At 40.1% G+C, this 16,706-nt stretch overlaps 1 protein-coding gene across 1 annotated transcript; it reads right to left on the reverse strand.

The window, feature by feature from the left end:
• Nucleotides 1-1,432: 1,432 nt before the first annotated feature.
• On the reverse strand, nucleotides 1,433-2,657 carry LOC147430827 (uncharacterized). Its single transcript, XM_086494456.1, has 2 exons — nucleotides 2,310-2,657; nucleotides 1,433-1,624 (listed from the first exon to the last, which is right to left on the reverse strand). Exons 1-2 carry the CDS (start codon nucleotides 2,655-2,657, stop codon nucleotides 1,433-1,435), a joined length of 540 nt encoding a protein of 179 aa, XP_086350582.1.
• Between the last annotated feature and the right edge of the window lie 14,049 nt (nucleotides 2,658-16,706).

Consider the following 16,706-nt stretch of genomic DNA (forward strand, 5'->3'; position numbering starts at 1 on the left):
GATGCAAGAGCACGGACTTGCATCACAGAGGATGTTGGGGCCGAGGGGGAGGGGTGGGATGCAAGGTAGGTGAAGGCGACGAGGGGAGCTCGAAGCAATATCATCTTTCTTTTTTTTCTGGAGCGAGGGAGAATATCTTGGGTATTTGGGTTTTCTTTATAGTTGTGTCAGTAGTATAGTAAGTATAGTTTTATTAAATTGGCAATTATGTTTTTGTAGATAGTAACAATATCTAATTATAAACTTTAAATTTACATATATCTAGAGAATTATACATAATGGGAGCTTAGAGATAATAATGCTTTATTTTCCTGCTTCTTGTTTTTAGTATTTCATCATCATGACCAAGATCCTTTTTAATGAGAACTTTTATGTGCTATTGACATACTCCATGGTTCCTCATGAATGTAAAGGCCCAAAGGAACCCAAAAGAACATGTACATGATGACAATATATATTGAGCTGGGCAATATAAAGTTTATGATAGGTCAACATAATGGAAAAAACGTGACTTTTTTGTACCTAATTCTATGTCCCAATTTTTTCTTTTGGTGAGTCTGAAAAAATGAAAAGTTTTGATCGCCACCCATAGAAGTTTGGGGAAAAATCTCTCTTCGGAGATGAAAATCCAAAATCTTCTCAATATGACTGTCTGGAGCAAAATGCAATGGTACATCAACTTTGAAGATATCCCATGGTCAAAATATGAGAGATTTTACAATTTTCTCAACTTCCTCATATGTGTTGATCCTTGAACTATAAGCTCAAGAAAGGATTTTCCAAAAAAAAAGTAGATATTCTATGGTATTATGATTTTTCCGCAACACTTTTATATCACGTTACGTAATGTTAAAGAGGACAAGAAGAGAACTCTACATGATCAAATTCCAGAGAAATGTTACAAAGCCCAACCAAATATTCTCTTCCAAAGCAAGAAAAAATGATGCACAAAATGAGATAAAGATGAAGCTATAAATTGCATAGGTAAGAATGAAAGGAAGTTCCACAAAATTTACAAATATATTAAAATAGCACCTTATCAACCATTTTGGTGGTTTCTATGACACATATAAGTTTGTCACAAATGCAAAAAATTCATCGGCAAAATCCACGGAAGAGGAACAACCAATCTACTGAAGAGGAATAAAATGCCTATTTCCGAGCATTTTATCCATATATCTCGACAGCTACCGTGGACTTTTATGTATTTCTATTGCCTTGACTAGTTTACCTTGCAAAAAACAAGGCTTTAAAAAAAAAAAAAGAGAATCCCCCCCTCCCGTGCCCACTAGTGCCTTGCCTTGATTTGGTTTGTTTAGTGCAAGGGCCAAAACTGCAATTTATGCTTTCGAAGATATAACTGTCATGATCACACTTTGTTTGGTGCTTAACAAGAAAGAAATATATTAATTAGTACATGGGGAGTGTTTTCTTACACATGGTCCGGAAAAAAAACACTAGCTACAAACCTAAGCGACCTCACAAAGATCACAATTGCCTGGACTAACAATACGCGTAGCCACACCGAATTGTATGCCCAACCAACAAATAGCACTAAAACAAATGATGGAGAGCGCTCGAAAAAGTCTCGTTGCACCTTGATCAGCTTAACCTTTTTGCCATCCTACACAAAAATGAGAATTAAATGGTTTCAATTTTGATGCTTACATGGGAAAAGGTCGATGCAAATGATTGATTAAGTGGTATCCTTGTTATAATATAACATATAAACCCATTAGAGGATCATAGATTTACAAACAATACTGTTATAAAAACCATAGATTTTTACATAGAGACACTTTGGAGAAGCCACTTAGTTGGAACTGCAGGTGTCATTCCATCATGCAACACTAATGCAATGAAAATCATTCATAATCAACACTAGATATAGTGAAGCATGGATCCAGGGGATTCACTAGTAGTACTAGGGAGACGTAGAATCTGCATGCACCAAAACTACCTTATTGACCCCTACATACGGGACTCCCGTTTGTAAAAATCGGCCTTTTTACCTTACAAAACTCCCTTATTGCACACTCGCCTTCAATTTGTACCCCCTCTTGAATAAGAGGCCTTGAGTGGTAGATTGGTTATCCCAGGTCCCCTTATCCCAGGTCCCTCTTGAATATAGGTCTTGAGTTCAAGGCTCATCGGATAGATCTTTGAGGTCTCTTGGGATTGTTCCTATGACGTTAAAGCTTCTCTTCATCTTCTCTATACCAAACCTTGAATGCACAATAAAGATTCATATGCAATAGTTGAATGTGCAATACCATGTACATGACAAATTTGGACCAAGAGAGGTTTGCCTCTCTAATGTGATCCTCCAGCTCAAGGAGGATGAAAAACACAAGTTTATGCTCTGTGTAGAATGCTTGCCAAGGGCGGACGTAGACGGTCACGTTGGTGGCGACTGCATTCGCAGACTCATCATAGACAATGTCATGAAACTTGACAGACTGATAATTGAAGAAAACCTCCGCCATTTGATAGATGGCAGTAAGGCCCCCCCTTCCGCCAGCGGTGTTGATGTACAAGTGGTAGAATTGCACATCGGGGGTGAAGTAGGTGCGTAGTGCCTCCGCTTGTTGTTGCAAGGTGGGCCTGCGAACAAGCTTGTGTATCACCGTCTTCACATCCTCTCTTGGGTCCTCCATGATTCTCTCTCTCGCTCCCTCTCTCTCTCTCTCTGTCTCTGCGCTCAAGATCACAGGGAGCTCTTGCGTCTTCGACCCTCTTAATACCGAGCTCTCTCTCTCTCTCTCTCTCTCTCTCTCTCTCTCTCTCTCTCTCTGCGTCCGGACTGCTGCGAGTGCGCACCACTTGGCGTTCGCGTCTCTATCGCCCCTTCCCATGTCTAGCTCAAGCTCGTGACCTCGGATTAACAGTATTTCCTAGAAGGGATTAACAGTATTTCTATGTCTAGCTAGCTCAAGGCTCGTGACCTCGGATTGGAAATTTGGAGTTGTTCCTACGACTTGTGTGTTGGGATAAATCTTTGAGGTCTCTTGGGATTGTTCCAATGATGCTCTTCTTCTTCTTCTTCTTCTATCTCTCCCCTCTCTCCCTCTCTCTAAACTAGCAAGACTTGGCTCTCTTTAAAGGGCTTCTCTTCCTTCACCCCAACTCATATGATAGATCTTCTTGGATGGTATCCGAGAAGAAGTGCATGACCTTCAAGAGACACATGTACAGTTGCAAATATGACTTTTAGAGGCTAGGTCCATGTAGTGCGAGCTAGTTGAGCAGCATTATGTGTTAATACTGATCAATTAGGGTTTGGAGAAGGCATAGGAATGCACTGCAAGTCAGCTGATCTAATAGCCAAATCTTATATTAAAAAACGCAAGACAAATGCAAGTTGATGTTGTAAGTTTCTAAATACATGGACCGAGGAAAAAAAGAAGGAATGAGGTATCAATTAAGAACAAAAGGTAATTAAAACAAGATATTTAAAAACCCCATACTGTTTTTAGCGCTAGCTGAAGCATTGGACCTCATAAAATTGATTTCCCACATTGCCCCATTTATAGCGAGTCTCTCCATTTGCAAATAGAATATTGTGCTCCTCTTGATATGGTGGTTGGATGCATTTCACACCATGCTCTACTCCCAAAGAACAATGCACAACCTTTCCCTATCTACCACAATATTTGTGCCCCTCTAAAATACATAGCCATAAAACCTCCAGATTTGGGCTCCTTGTATCCTTCTTCCATAGCAACTCTATTTAGAATGTGCCATAATTCAATTTGTGCATGCTGATCTCAACAATGAATTCACATGTGGCAAGTGTGAGAAGCTCACGAACATATGGGTCATACACATGAGCTAATATTGTAGGCCATCCCAACATGAAATGTCAAACATAATCAAAATGGACCCACATATGCGCTTCAAGGTTCCCTTGGATTCATTCTATTAACAAGAACCACACCACTTCCACACCCTTGAGTGGATATTTTAAGGTGTGGTCGGTTGCATGTTTCCAATTGCCTAGGATATAGCACACTCTGAATATAATGATAATGACCCCTAGCCTTGAGATCAAGCACAACCTCGACTAGACCCATTGAAGTGACCCCCTTTGATCTCTTAGCATCCTCTAAGGTTCTCTCAATCTGAAACAATGTAATAATTGTACCTAGGAAATATACAAACTCAATATCATGCATGATGTCACCCAAACATGCATCTTTAGCTGCAAGCAAGTCCATGCTCAAATACTACTCTACTTTGTCCTTCTGCAACCTGATGCTTGTGATGTCTGAGATGAGTGACATGTCTTGTTAATGCCATTCTGTCTTGAGGAATACAATAGCAGCTAACAAAAGGGCATGTTTCCAATTTCCATGCACTTTACCATTTGCTTGTAGTGAATGCACATAAGAGAGCCTGATTTCTTGGACACCAAACCCTTCAAAACTCATCTTGATAGCCTGCCGCACCATTGAGACTCATTAAACAATGATGTCCTATAATGATACAATGAACATTCAAGACCTACACAACTTAGATGGGCACAACATCTCCCAAATCTCATAGTTCCATGAAAGCTGTCACTGTTGCTAGTCATGTACTCTATCCAACAATGATTTTCATAGTTTTGCTCCATTCAAAACATGGATGAGTTATTTTTGCACTTAGCAACTCATAAGCAATAATTTCATCATAGTACTTAGAAAGCTCTTGTGCCAAATCAATTTCTTGCACATAGGAAGAGCGACTTGCACATTACTTTGAAGAGACAATGGCCTCATCACGTCAAGGAGGACACCTTTTTGAGGCTTTCTACTGTTTTTCATGTCTTTCCTCTCAAGATATATTGGTGCTTAGCTAGATTCCAATGTTTCAAATTCCCATAGTGATTAAAGTAAAAACAACCTTGTAAAACTCATTGTTTACATGGTAAAGAGCATAACATCCTTGCCATTGGCATTCTGTCATGGTTCCAGCTTTGCCTGGACACCTAACAATGTTAGTGGAAGAATGGAAATTGTTGGTCACCTTGCTTGAAGTGCTCTCATATTGTTTGCACCTTTGTCTCTTGCATGGAGTTCTCAATGAATAGCAAAATGTTCTGACTATGGTTTGGCCGCACCTAAACATAGTAACATGTTGACTCATCAGTTTGTGCACAAATTTGTGAAATGAAACTTTGCATGAGAGTGCATGATCAAAAGTAGTCATTGCAAGGACCAAGACTCAAGAATTGTAACGATAATGCAGTAATGCATCAGGAAGCACGTTCACACATGTGCCTTGGGAATGACATAACTGATCTATTCGAAATTTAAAAAGTATCACTTTAGAGCAACAAGAAAAGAAATAATAATGATACATAATAATAAAAGACTAGAGAGTAGGTCACTTTTTTAAATTTCCTTCTCTTTTAATAATAAAGTTATATGGGATTGCACCCACTCACCCAAACCTACAACCCCTACGAACCTAAAATTTCCTTTTTTTAAATTCATGCAAAGTATTTATTTACTTGGTGAGCCAAAGGCTCTTTTTGCACTATCTGGACGCACAAGCGACCACGTGGTAGATGCTTCAAATTTATAAAAAAACACCATGAAATGCTATTAAAAAATGCCGCCATGAAAAGATGCCAAGTAAAAAGTAATAAAAGCAGGTTCGTAGAGGTAGTTCGTAGGCTCCAAAAGTAGTTCGGAGGTTTCTTTACGGGTTTGTCTCTGCCAGAGAGAGAGAGAGAGAGAGAGAGAGAGAGAGAGAGAGAGAGAGAGAGAGAGAGAGAGAGAGAGAGAGAGAGAGAGAGAGAGAGAGAGAGAGAGAGAGAGAGAGAGAGAGAGAGAGAGAGAGAGAGAGAGAGAGAGAGAGAGAGTTTATTATGTTCCTCAATAAAAAATGAGCCAACCTCAGCCCAGTTGCAAGCTCCAGCATTCATATTCGCTACTTGTTGCCCTGCTTCTCTGACATTGTGTTGGGTAGTTTATCATGGATCAAGTTTCCTTGATGCTCGAGTTTCATGCTATCTCAACATTTTTTGTAAACATGTTGAAAGCAAGATCAGGAGTGTTGGTTACGTTGAAAGCGCTTAGCAATGAAACAGTAGGGTCCTACTCCTTATTTGAGGACATACTTCCTCCATGCATTGGACCGCCCCTTCACATCCACACACAAGAGGAGGAGACATGTTACATGCTTGAAAGGGGGTTGGCATGGAAAGCTGGTAATTAGGAGTTTACAGCTACCAAGGGGTCCTTTATTCACTTACCCCAATTTTTTCCACATGCCTTTGAAAACAATTCAAACAAACATGCACACATGGTTTCACATATACACCTGCGGGATTCAAGAAGTGGTTCCTTGATGTAGGTAAACCTATGATAGATCAATAGGACATGCTAGTAATGCCATCTTGAAGCTCAAACACACTGACATTTCTTTCTACACTTTTTTTGCATCGAGCTCAAAGCATTATGAATACACAATCGAGCTTGGAAAGATGTGGGAGTGGATGCGATGAGTGCAAGAGAGGGAAGGAGAGAAGGGGGAAGGAGAAGGAGAAGACATAGTAGTTGGATGGAGCTTAGTGAGCAATATACTCACTCTCCTCATTCTTCCATATAACCAAAGAATAGAAATGAATGGGCAGACACCCGACCAAACCGGCCACGGGCCACTTGGCCTATAATCTAACAATCTCCCACTTGAAGGCAATGTGGCCCAAGTGGCTAAAGAATGTAGGGGCTATTATGTACACCTGTATAAATGTGAAGCATGAACATAGATTCACCCTACACCCATCATCTCTATGCAATGTGCAAACGCCCTAAGGCTAAGCTCTTCGTTAGAGCATCCGTTGGGTTTTCATCTGTCATAATAACTAATATCTAATTCTCTTAAATGATTTTCTCATGTGAAACTAATCATTTAATATGGGGAAGTGCCAGGGGAGAAAAAGTTAGAATATTGGTTAATCTGGCAGATCGGCCATAGTAGGGATCCAAAGGAGGGAAAATAGGGATCCAAAGGGGGGGGCATCTGCAAAAGAGCAAGGTGCAACAATGGGCTTAAAAGACTCTAAGGTTCAACCCATTAAGACTTCCAAAATGCTAAGGTTTCAAAATTCAAAGGTTGTGTCCAAAGGTCAAAAGCCTAGGAAAATTGGATGCTTTGTGTGTGCTCAAAAAGTCTTCACAAGTACTACATAGGAGGGGGCGAGCCCTGGAAGTAGGGGATGAGAGAGAAACACACACACACACACACACACACACACACACACACACACACACACACACACACACACACACACACACACACACACACACACACACACACACACACAAGCTCCTGTACACAAAGGGAATGAGGGACACATGTCAGCTCCCTAGCCCAGATGCCCACAAGGTGTACTCAAATACTATTGGATGGCCATGGAGGTGGACCAATGAGAATTAGGCTAGAGTAAATCTAGTCTAATTAATTTCAAAACACTTAATAAAAGAACCAATAAGAATTAAGCACTCTAGAAGACTATTGGACAGTCTCCCGAGGGGTCCAATGAGCATTCATCAACCCAATGGATTGCCTGATTCCTATTGGCCAGGAGACAAAGGGATCCAATGAGAGTTAAGTTGCATTAATTAATTACCTAAAGCTCTCACAAAAGGGGAAAGGGGGACACATGTTAGAAGGCTATCAATTATGCTCCTGAAATCCTATTGGCTAAGCCTGGAGAGGTCCAATGGGGTGTCAGGATGAGAAAATAGCAAGAGGGGTCGACCAAGAGAGAGAGAGAGAGAGAGAGAGAGAGAGAGAGAGAGAGAGAGAGGGATGATTTTCTCAAGTCATTATCCAGACACACTCACACTAGTCCATGTGTGAAGCAAGAAGACTCTCTCTGTCCTTCTCAAGATTTAATGGAAAGCTTATCACCTACTCCAAGCTTGTGAGAAGGGAGGCCTACACCAACAACTCTTGGATTTGTGATGCAAATCCAACCAAGAGCCAAGCTTCCATGCATGCTCATCTCCTCTACCATGCTAATTACTAAGCTAAGCTATGCTAATATGAGTAATTATGTGAGAAGATCTTTCTCGTAAGACTACTTCTTCTTCCTCTCAATCTACTCTCATACCTCGCTAGCTCTCACCATCTTCGAAGGTGTGTGAGGTCTTGGGTCTGAGACCGTGAGGGCATTGATGTTGTGTTTTATAAGTGTTTTGCTTAGTTCTTGAAGCTTCCATCTTCATTGCACTAGCTAGTATTGAAGGAACACAAAGAATTGTATTGTAAAATGTCCCTCTTGATGGGAGAAACCATAATACAAAGCCTTTTGGAGGGGGGACCGGCTCCATGTAAATCTCGTCCTCAACTATTGTCAATAGATTAATTTCTCTCTCTTTTGAAGTATTGTTCATGCTATCTAACTAGGTGTTATACTTTTTGTTGCTCTCTCCACCCAAGCACTCTTGTTATTCTCATTATGAATCCATTCTAATGAAATGCTCACTATGTTCATGCTATTTTCCGCTACACACAAGTTATTAGGCCATTAAATGTTACATTGGTATCAGAGCACAAGGTTTCTCTTTTCTTGCTCAAGAAGGGAGGTCCTCAAGCTAGCTATAAATGGTTGTTATTATTAATTGCAAATGAGTTAGTAGAATAGGGATTTTCAGCCTTGCAGTGCACCTGCCTTCGTGCAGATAACGGGGCATCACAGTCGAGAGCTATGGTCTTAATAGTGGAGTCCTATGGGGCTTGCCTACGGCTTAACCACTATTGAGCTATTAGAAGCTTGACAAGAGCTGGTGTTGTTTTGATGTTGAACGACCCTCTCTTCTATTCCTTGCAATTAATGGTATTCAAGCCATGGGTAAAGAGGAGTAGCAACTAGGGCTTGAAGTGCCAAAGTACACCTAAAATTTGTTAGAATGGTTGACAATAGTAAAGAGAGTGAAATCAATGTTGATAACTTTGATTTTGCTAATGAGCAGGCCACTAATGCTTGATGCCCCTATGCTTGTTAGCTATCTTGTTTCTAGGCTTCAACAAGCCATGGGCAATCCATCCCTCCAAAGTGAAGTGCAACGGCAGCTTCGTGCTCATGGGATTCTCCAAGCTCCCCACCATGATGAGAGAGCACCTAGGAAGCCTCCTTGTGAGACTTCCAAAAGAGGCCTCTCTCCGATTCGGGAAGAAGAAGAGGATCCATACAAAGGGCTCAGAACTTTGCTTCTTGATGAGACATCTCCTTCTCAAGGAGAACTCAAGATCCCTCACCGAAGGAACGAGAAAGAAGTGAGTCTCCTACCACCTCGACGGAGATGGCTCCACGAAGATGGCGGGCCAAACACTCTCCATCACCTCCAAAACGGAGAAGACCATCGCACACTTCTCCACACCATAATTCAAAGAGGGATGATAAAAATCAAGTGAAGAAAAAGACGAGAAAGAGGACCCCCTCTTCTCCATCTTCTTCGTATTCTTCCCCTTATGAAAGTGATGGTGCAGACAAAGAAGATCAAGGCAAGAAAAAGGTGAGAAAGAGGTCACCCTCTTCTCCATCTTCCTCAAATTATTCATCTTTTGAAGAAAGTGATGGTGCAACCTTTGAACCAACAAAAAGAAGAGGCCATAGGAAATCCTATGCCAGGTGGAAGAGGTCGTCCAAGCTCAAGAAGTTCAAAGAGGGAGGGAAGAGCATCTCTTTCCTTACCTACAATCGCACCTTTGGTGCTACGGACAAAGTCTTGGCCTTTATCCCCAACAATTCGATGTGGTGTTTGGAGATGAGGGCTTCACAGAGTCCTCTAAGCTATGCCATGTAGCTATGCACTTTCAAAAGTCCGCCAGACAATGGTGGTCTAGCCTACGGGCCAACGGTGAAGCTCCACGAACATGGAAATCTTTAAGAGCTTCCATTATGAAGCAGTTTTTGGCCATCGATGCCAAAGACAAAGTACTCACCAAATGGCGAAGCTTTAAGCTCTCTCCCTACAAATCCATTCACAAATATGTAGACAAGTTTTGGGACTTATAACTCAAAGCCACTGTCTTCAAAAAGTTGGATTTTGGAGAGCAAAAGCAACAATTCTGTGCGGACTTAACTGAAGAAATGGCGGAGTATGTCAACTCCCAAAGGCCACGCACCATATTGGCGTTTATACATCATACTATGGTAGCTTCTTGAATCAATTTTCAAACAAGGGCTAAGAGAAATTCTAAGCCCACGGAAAACAAGGGTTCCAATGAGCCTAAGGGGAAGGACAATGTCCAAAAGTCTCCTAAGGGCAATTCCAACAAAGCTAAGGAGAAGGGAGTTTACAAAGGCAAAAAAAAACTCTCTCCTGAAGAGCTTGAGCGTTATCGCAAGGATAAACGTTGTTTCAAGTACGGCGAGCAAGGGCATGCGTACCATGCTTGTCCCCAAAAGAACACCCACCATGAGCGTCCTAGAGCTACCTTGGTCGATATCCAAGAGGAGGAAACTCACCACAAAGGATCTCCTCTATGCCATGCTTGGGGTAAGGTAAGAGAACATGATTATTTTATTCTCTTTGACCCTAGTTCTACTCACAATTTCATATCCACCACAGAGTTGGCCACCAAGCTAGGCATACAAAGCCTACGAGATGGGAGATGTCCTACCCATAGATGGTGCTTTCAAGGGGCAACAAGCTTCAGTCACTCCCTTAATCGGGAAATTGAGCCTCCATGTCCAAAGATATGTGGACAAAGAGGACTTCTTTATCTCTCCTCTCTAGCATGAGGATGTAATCCTAGGGGCACCATGGTTTGATCGCAGGGCTGCCAATGTTAAATTCCCTGAAAGGAGAATCTACTTTAGGTTTAGGGAAAAAGGTATGTACATAGATGCTAAGCAAATGGGTAACACCATACCCATTGTGCATACACAAGCTTTCAATAAGTCAATAAAGAGCTCTATTTCCCGTGTACATGATTTTTGTTAAAGATTCTCAAAATGAACCTAATGTTTTAGCAAAAGACAATACACACACTCACAAGGAATTAGAGTTATCCAATTTTCTCAAGGGGTCTCAAGATGTCTTTATTGACAACATCCCTTGTGAGCTACCTCCTAAACGAGGCAATGATGACCATGCAATTGAACTTCTTCTAGGAAGTTCACCGCCTGATAAGCCTCCTTATAGAGTTTCTCAAGCTCAACAAGAGGAGATTATGCGACAAGTGCATGAGTTAGTTGAGAAGGGCATGGTTAGGTCTAGCTCATCTCCATTTTGCTCACCTGCGCTATGAGTGCAAAAGAAAGACCGCACATATTATATGTGTGTCAAATATAGAGCACTAAATAGGATCACTAACAAGAATAGGTTTCCCATTCCATGGGTAGAAGACCTATTTGATAAGCTACAAAGATCGGCCTACTTCAGTAGGATTGACCTAAAAAGTGGCTACCATCGAATAAGGATAGTTGATCAAGACATTGTAAAGACCACATTTTGCACTACGTTTGGTGTTTACGAATATATTGTCATGCCTTTTGGCTTGACCAATACACAAACCACATTCAACCGCTTGATGGAGAAGCTATTCAGGCCTCACCGAACCTTTACTGGAGTGTTCTTTGATGATATTATCATCTACTCTAATTCATTAGATGAACACAAGCAACACCTCCAGGTAATATTTCAAGTTCTAAGAGAGAATAAACTTTATGTTAATCGAAAGAAAAGTGATTTTTTCTTACAAGAGATTCAGTATTTAGGTCACATTATCTCTCAAGATGGCATCCAAATGGATCCATCAAAATTAGAGGTAATAAAAGGATGGCCTAAACCAAGGAATCTTCATGAACTAAGAAGCTTTATAGGTTTGTGTGCATACTATAGATGCTTCATAGAAAAGTTCTCACAAATTGCAAGATCATTACATGACCTAACAAAAAACAAATGTTAGGTATACATGGTCTGCCAAGGAGAACAATGCTTTCAAAAAGCTTAAAGAAAAGCTTATCTCTCAACCTGTGCTTACACTACCGGATCTCTCAAAGCCATTTGAGGTCCAATATGATGCTTGTGGTGATTTCCTTAGAGCTATTTTTCTCCAAGAAGGGCACGCCATAGCCTATGAAAGTCGAAGGCGTTTTGAGAAATGTTCTTCAAATCGTACCAATTATCCACCTGTCAAATATCAGCTCAAAATCCAAATGAGGTTCATGGATCGCAATCCATGTTGGGCCTCAATTTGACATGAGATTTGGTCAACTTATAATCTTGGGTATGGTAATACTCTTCCCTAAATTTTTTGAACCAATTTTGCCCGGCCAAAAGCAAGATTTTGTGTTTGTTTTGCGGTTTTTGGGCTATCAACTGTTTTTTGGTGTTTTGATCAAGCTTTTGCACTTTTTTATTGTGGACTCTTTTGTAAATATTGTTCCCTCAATTCCTAAGAGTGTATTAGTCAATTATCATGTCGAAATGTCAACTTGGTACATGGATCGTGATTCATGTTGGGCAGCATCTAGTCATGAAATTTGTCCTGCTAGTTCCTTGCCTTTTGTTGAACCAATTCTCACCCCTTCTTGAATTTGGACAACTACAAGTTTAGTTCCCCCAAATTTTACTTAATTTTCAAGGTTGTGTACAAAATTTTCCAATTTCTTGATTTGGATGATGAAGTTTGGATGATAAAGGTACATGGATCTGTTGGGCAAGCAATCTGGAAAAAAATTGTTCAATTTTCCTCTTGCAAGCTTGTATATCCCTTTTTGCTAGGTTTTGTTGAGTTTTATTCAGCTTTGAAGTTCTAACCATCAATTTTGCAAATTTTCAGAGGTATGGTCTTTGTTACCAAAATAAGGTTTCGGACAGTTTCCACCCTGATCCTTTTAACCCCAATTGATGGTCGAGATTGTTACTTAACCTACTCTTATAAACTGAAATGTATCTACAAACATAAATGAGTTTAATAGTGCAGAAATGACAACAAAATGTATGGTGAAACAGTCCTTTTCAAGCATAGGAAAAATCAAAGAACAAAATACTTATTGTACTTCACTCACAGCTCTCTTGTCTTTTATAAGGAGTAGAACTAGTTGGTCCTTGACTTTAGTCTCTACTAAGCACTAAACCTACATCTCACTGCTTTATTCTCTAGGTGTAAATGGAATGGGTGTCAAAATCTCTAGATTTGATTTTTTGTACGACTAGGTCACTCACCACCTAAGGATCGACTTTCCCAGCAACCGTGCCAATGTTAGCGCGTCGTCATGCTATCTCGCACTAACATAATGTCAATATGCAAGGAAGCCACTTGGGATGGGGCACGGAGACTCAATGAGGTTGTCAATCTCAAAGAATTGAACCTAAAGAAATGTTCATGCATCTACAATAGCCAATTAATTACTTCCTAGCTAGAAAATCAACATATGTCTAGTCTCACTGCTCTAGGTCATCATGCCTTTTGGAAGGAATGTAATGAAACTTAAAGAGGGGTGTTACAACACCTAAGGGCATAATCCTACCAATTTTTGTAGTCATCTAGGAAGGTGTAAAAATCACTTTCCATCCCAAAAATGTATGGAAAATTGAAAGAGAACTACACGAAAAGAATTCCTTCAGGTTTAGAAACACTCTTCCAAGGTCAAAACATTAAAAAATAACCATTAGATCCCTCACACCAACACATTTAGCTTACAGACAAGACGTTGTGAACCACAACATAATTTAGAATGATTACACTTAGATTAAATAGCAAGAGACAAGGAACACATTGTGCTATTCGAAATCAAATTTTGATTACCAGCAGACAAGGATATAAGTTGATTACAAATTTTAGCAAAAATACAGCTCTCTCGGTCGACATCCAATAATTCCCAAAGATAATGATAATGTTTCTTTCAAACTAAGGGTTTTGACTTAAAAACTTGGGACCTTTCCTACGGCCATTGGCCACTTTACAAGGCTTGTAGGTTCTAAGTGGGCAAAATAAAATAACAGGCTAGATTACACTTCGAGAATCATTAATAGAAAAATTACAAGGCTTCTTTTGGCAAAAAGTGATTGAATACATCAAAGTGTGGTGTGTATCCGGGTTTTTAGGTGACAGACCGCTGTATCCACCAAACATTGGCCTTGGCCCTTTTGATGGTGACACCATCCTCTGGTTGTTGATTTGCACGGGTCCTTTTGGGAGCCACAATCTATATCCTAGATTATCCACTTAAGAGTTTTTGCCCTCTTAGTGGTATGAGGAGCATCTCCCTAGAGCTAGAGAGATTTTTTCCCAATCCATCTGATTTATAAGTGCTCTAGGTCCTTTTTATAGCTTCTGGTAGGTAGGGTCTATGCTTAAGCACCCCCCCCAGCTTCTTAAGTAGCCCCCAACTGCATAGGGTGTCCCCCTGCTTTTATTTCTAACCCTAGATATGGCTTGCGGATCATTATGAGCCACTTGCCTAGCTTGAGGACCATTTTTTTCATTTTGGGTATATTTTCTACTTTTTTTTTTAGTATTTGATAATCTTTTGTTAGGCCATGTGACTAAATATTGTCTAGGCAATGTGAAATATTTTTTTCCTAATATTTTCTTGAAGAAATGATGCCACTTGTTCAAAATATGGGGATCAAAGGAATTATATCAAATAAGAAAACTAAACAGGTTCAGGTCATTGGTGGTGAATATGACAATATACTATTGCTGCAAAAGCGCTGTGTTTTTCCATTCTTCCATGGAGGTTTCTTTCTTGGTCAGGGTGGACCCAAGGACAAATGTTATGTGTTCGAAATGTTCACAAAAGGACCTACTTCAAGAGTTAAACTTGTCAGTCAAATGAGGCAAGAAGGGGCAAGAGATTTGAGAAGTGCATGGGTACACTTTGTTTACACTCATCCTTTTGAAGGATGGGCAACTATGTCATGCTTGGTTTATGATCTCAGGTAAGTGAGCTCATGAAAACATATTAAATAGCATATTCTAATATAAGTCACCTTTTTATACTTATTTGTATTTTGTATATAGCATGAGAGCATTGCAGGTGATTGCAATATGTGAATGTAAAGAGGAAGACAAGGAGTCACAAATCTTGTTTGGGAGAAATTTAAATATGGTGATGGAGAGATGCAGACATGAACCATCGGACTTTGCTGAGGAAGCTGGAGCTAATTGGTTGGCAATACGGCATGTATACAATGGAGGAAGGCATAATATAATGGAAGGGAGAGAGCACTCATGGCTTTTCCATTGGGAGTAGAGTCTACACAAACATACTAAAAAACATGTCTCCCTTCAAAGAGACAAATGAATCACATTGAAATGTGTGAATCATGGTGCTTGGCAAAGATAACTAATGAGGCCTCCCTTTTAGCTTCCACAATACAAGAATGGTGGGGTGTAAAATGTGATAGGGGATAATATAAAGGCTTTAGAGTGATGCTTTGATTGGTGGGAGCAACAAATTGCCCATTGGGGAACCGCTAAGCCAATGGTATATTAAACTTTTCTTTGATTCGTACAACATACATGAAAATAGAGATTCACATATATATGTTTTTTTTAAAATTGTATTTATAGGCCAGCAAAAGTCCTTGGAAGAAAGCTCAAATTCCAAGCATAAACTTGTCAGAGAGCATCCATGCAAGTTGGTTGGCGGGTGAAGGTGGAAAAAGAAAAATCTCGCTTTATGATGCATGTCTTAGCAACATTTTGAATGCGTATATTCAATGTGCCAAAAGATTGGGATACACCACAGGCAGATTTATGAGAATCGGCCCTTCCATAGAAGCAATGATGGCCAATGTCAAATGAAGAGAATCTCCAAATCCTACTCATATTGCAAGTACATTGAAAGGCTTGGTTGTTGGCAGTCTTTTGTATGAGGAGCATGTGATGAAAGGTGACAAAGAGACTGTGCAATGGAAGAAGAGAGCAAATGCAGCCGATACAAGTTCACATAGACATGGATATGTAATGGAAGAAAGGCAACGCAAAAGAAGAGGGAGACCACGGAGTATACAATTTGATAGAGAGGATAATGAAGAGATATATGCCACTAACAATGAAGCAAGATAGAGAATTCTAGTGAAGCAAGGAGATAATTCATCAAGGTGTATTCAAGAGGTCAAAGTTGCATGCAAAGAGTGGGTATATGAAGGATGTCAACCAATTGTGTGAAGAAATGTTTTGGTATAGAATGGAAGAAAATTTGTGGTAACAAATTACAGAGCCACCATGTGGGATTGATTGCGCCATGTTTTTGGTCTGAGAGAACTTTAAAAGACAAGAAGATGTACATTAAATATGGTTCTGCAATCATGGCACAAGCCACACACAAAGAGTATAGAGACAAGTTAAATTCTCACATGTTGTTCCTACATTCTCACGAGTGGATATTGGGACCAAATTATCTAAGAAAGAGAGTGATGGCCTAGTGCAAAGTGGTTTTCAATTTGGAAAATTTGTAGCACCACTACGAAACATCAACAGTATGTATGTAGCTCTTATAGTGGGAGGCTCAAGTAGCAAGAAGCACAAGTGGAGACATGGTATTTCCAAAGAAGCGTAAAAGAGATTGGAGTTAGCTGAGAAATTGGAAAGTGAAAAACACATAGTTTTTTGAGCCTTGACAGAGAGTTGCTATGATGTACACATGAAGATAGAAACTAGTTGTACCTACCTCCATTTTCAAAAGAGAGAATCTACTCATAAAGCCTTTTTAGCATGTAAGCACATGTATTATGTGTATGTGCACA

Source organism: Adiantum capillus-veneris, chromosome 21 (genome assembly GCF_014529385.1).
Source record: "Adiantum capillus-veneris isolate H3 chromosome 21, ASM1452938v2, whole genome shotgun sequence".
In the NCBI taxonomy this organism is placed as follows: domain Eukaryota; kingdom Viridiplantae; phylum Streptophyta; class Polypodiopsida; order Polypodiales; family Pteridaceae; genus Adiantum; species Adiantum capillus-veneris.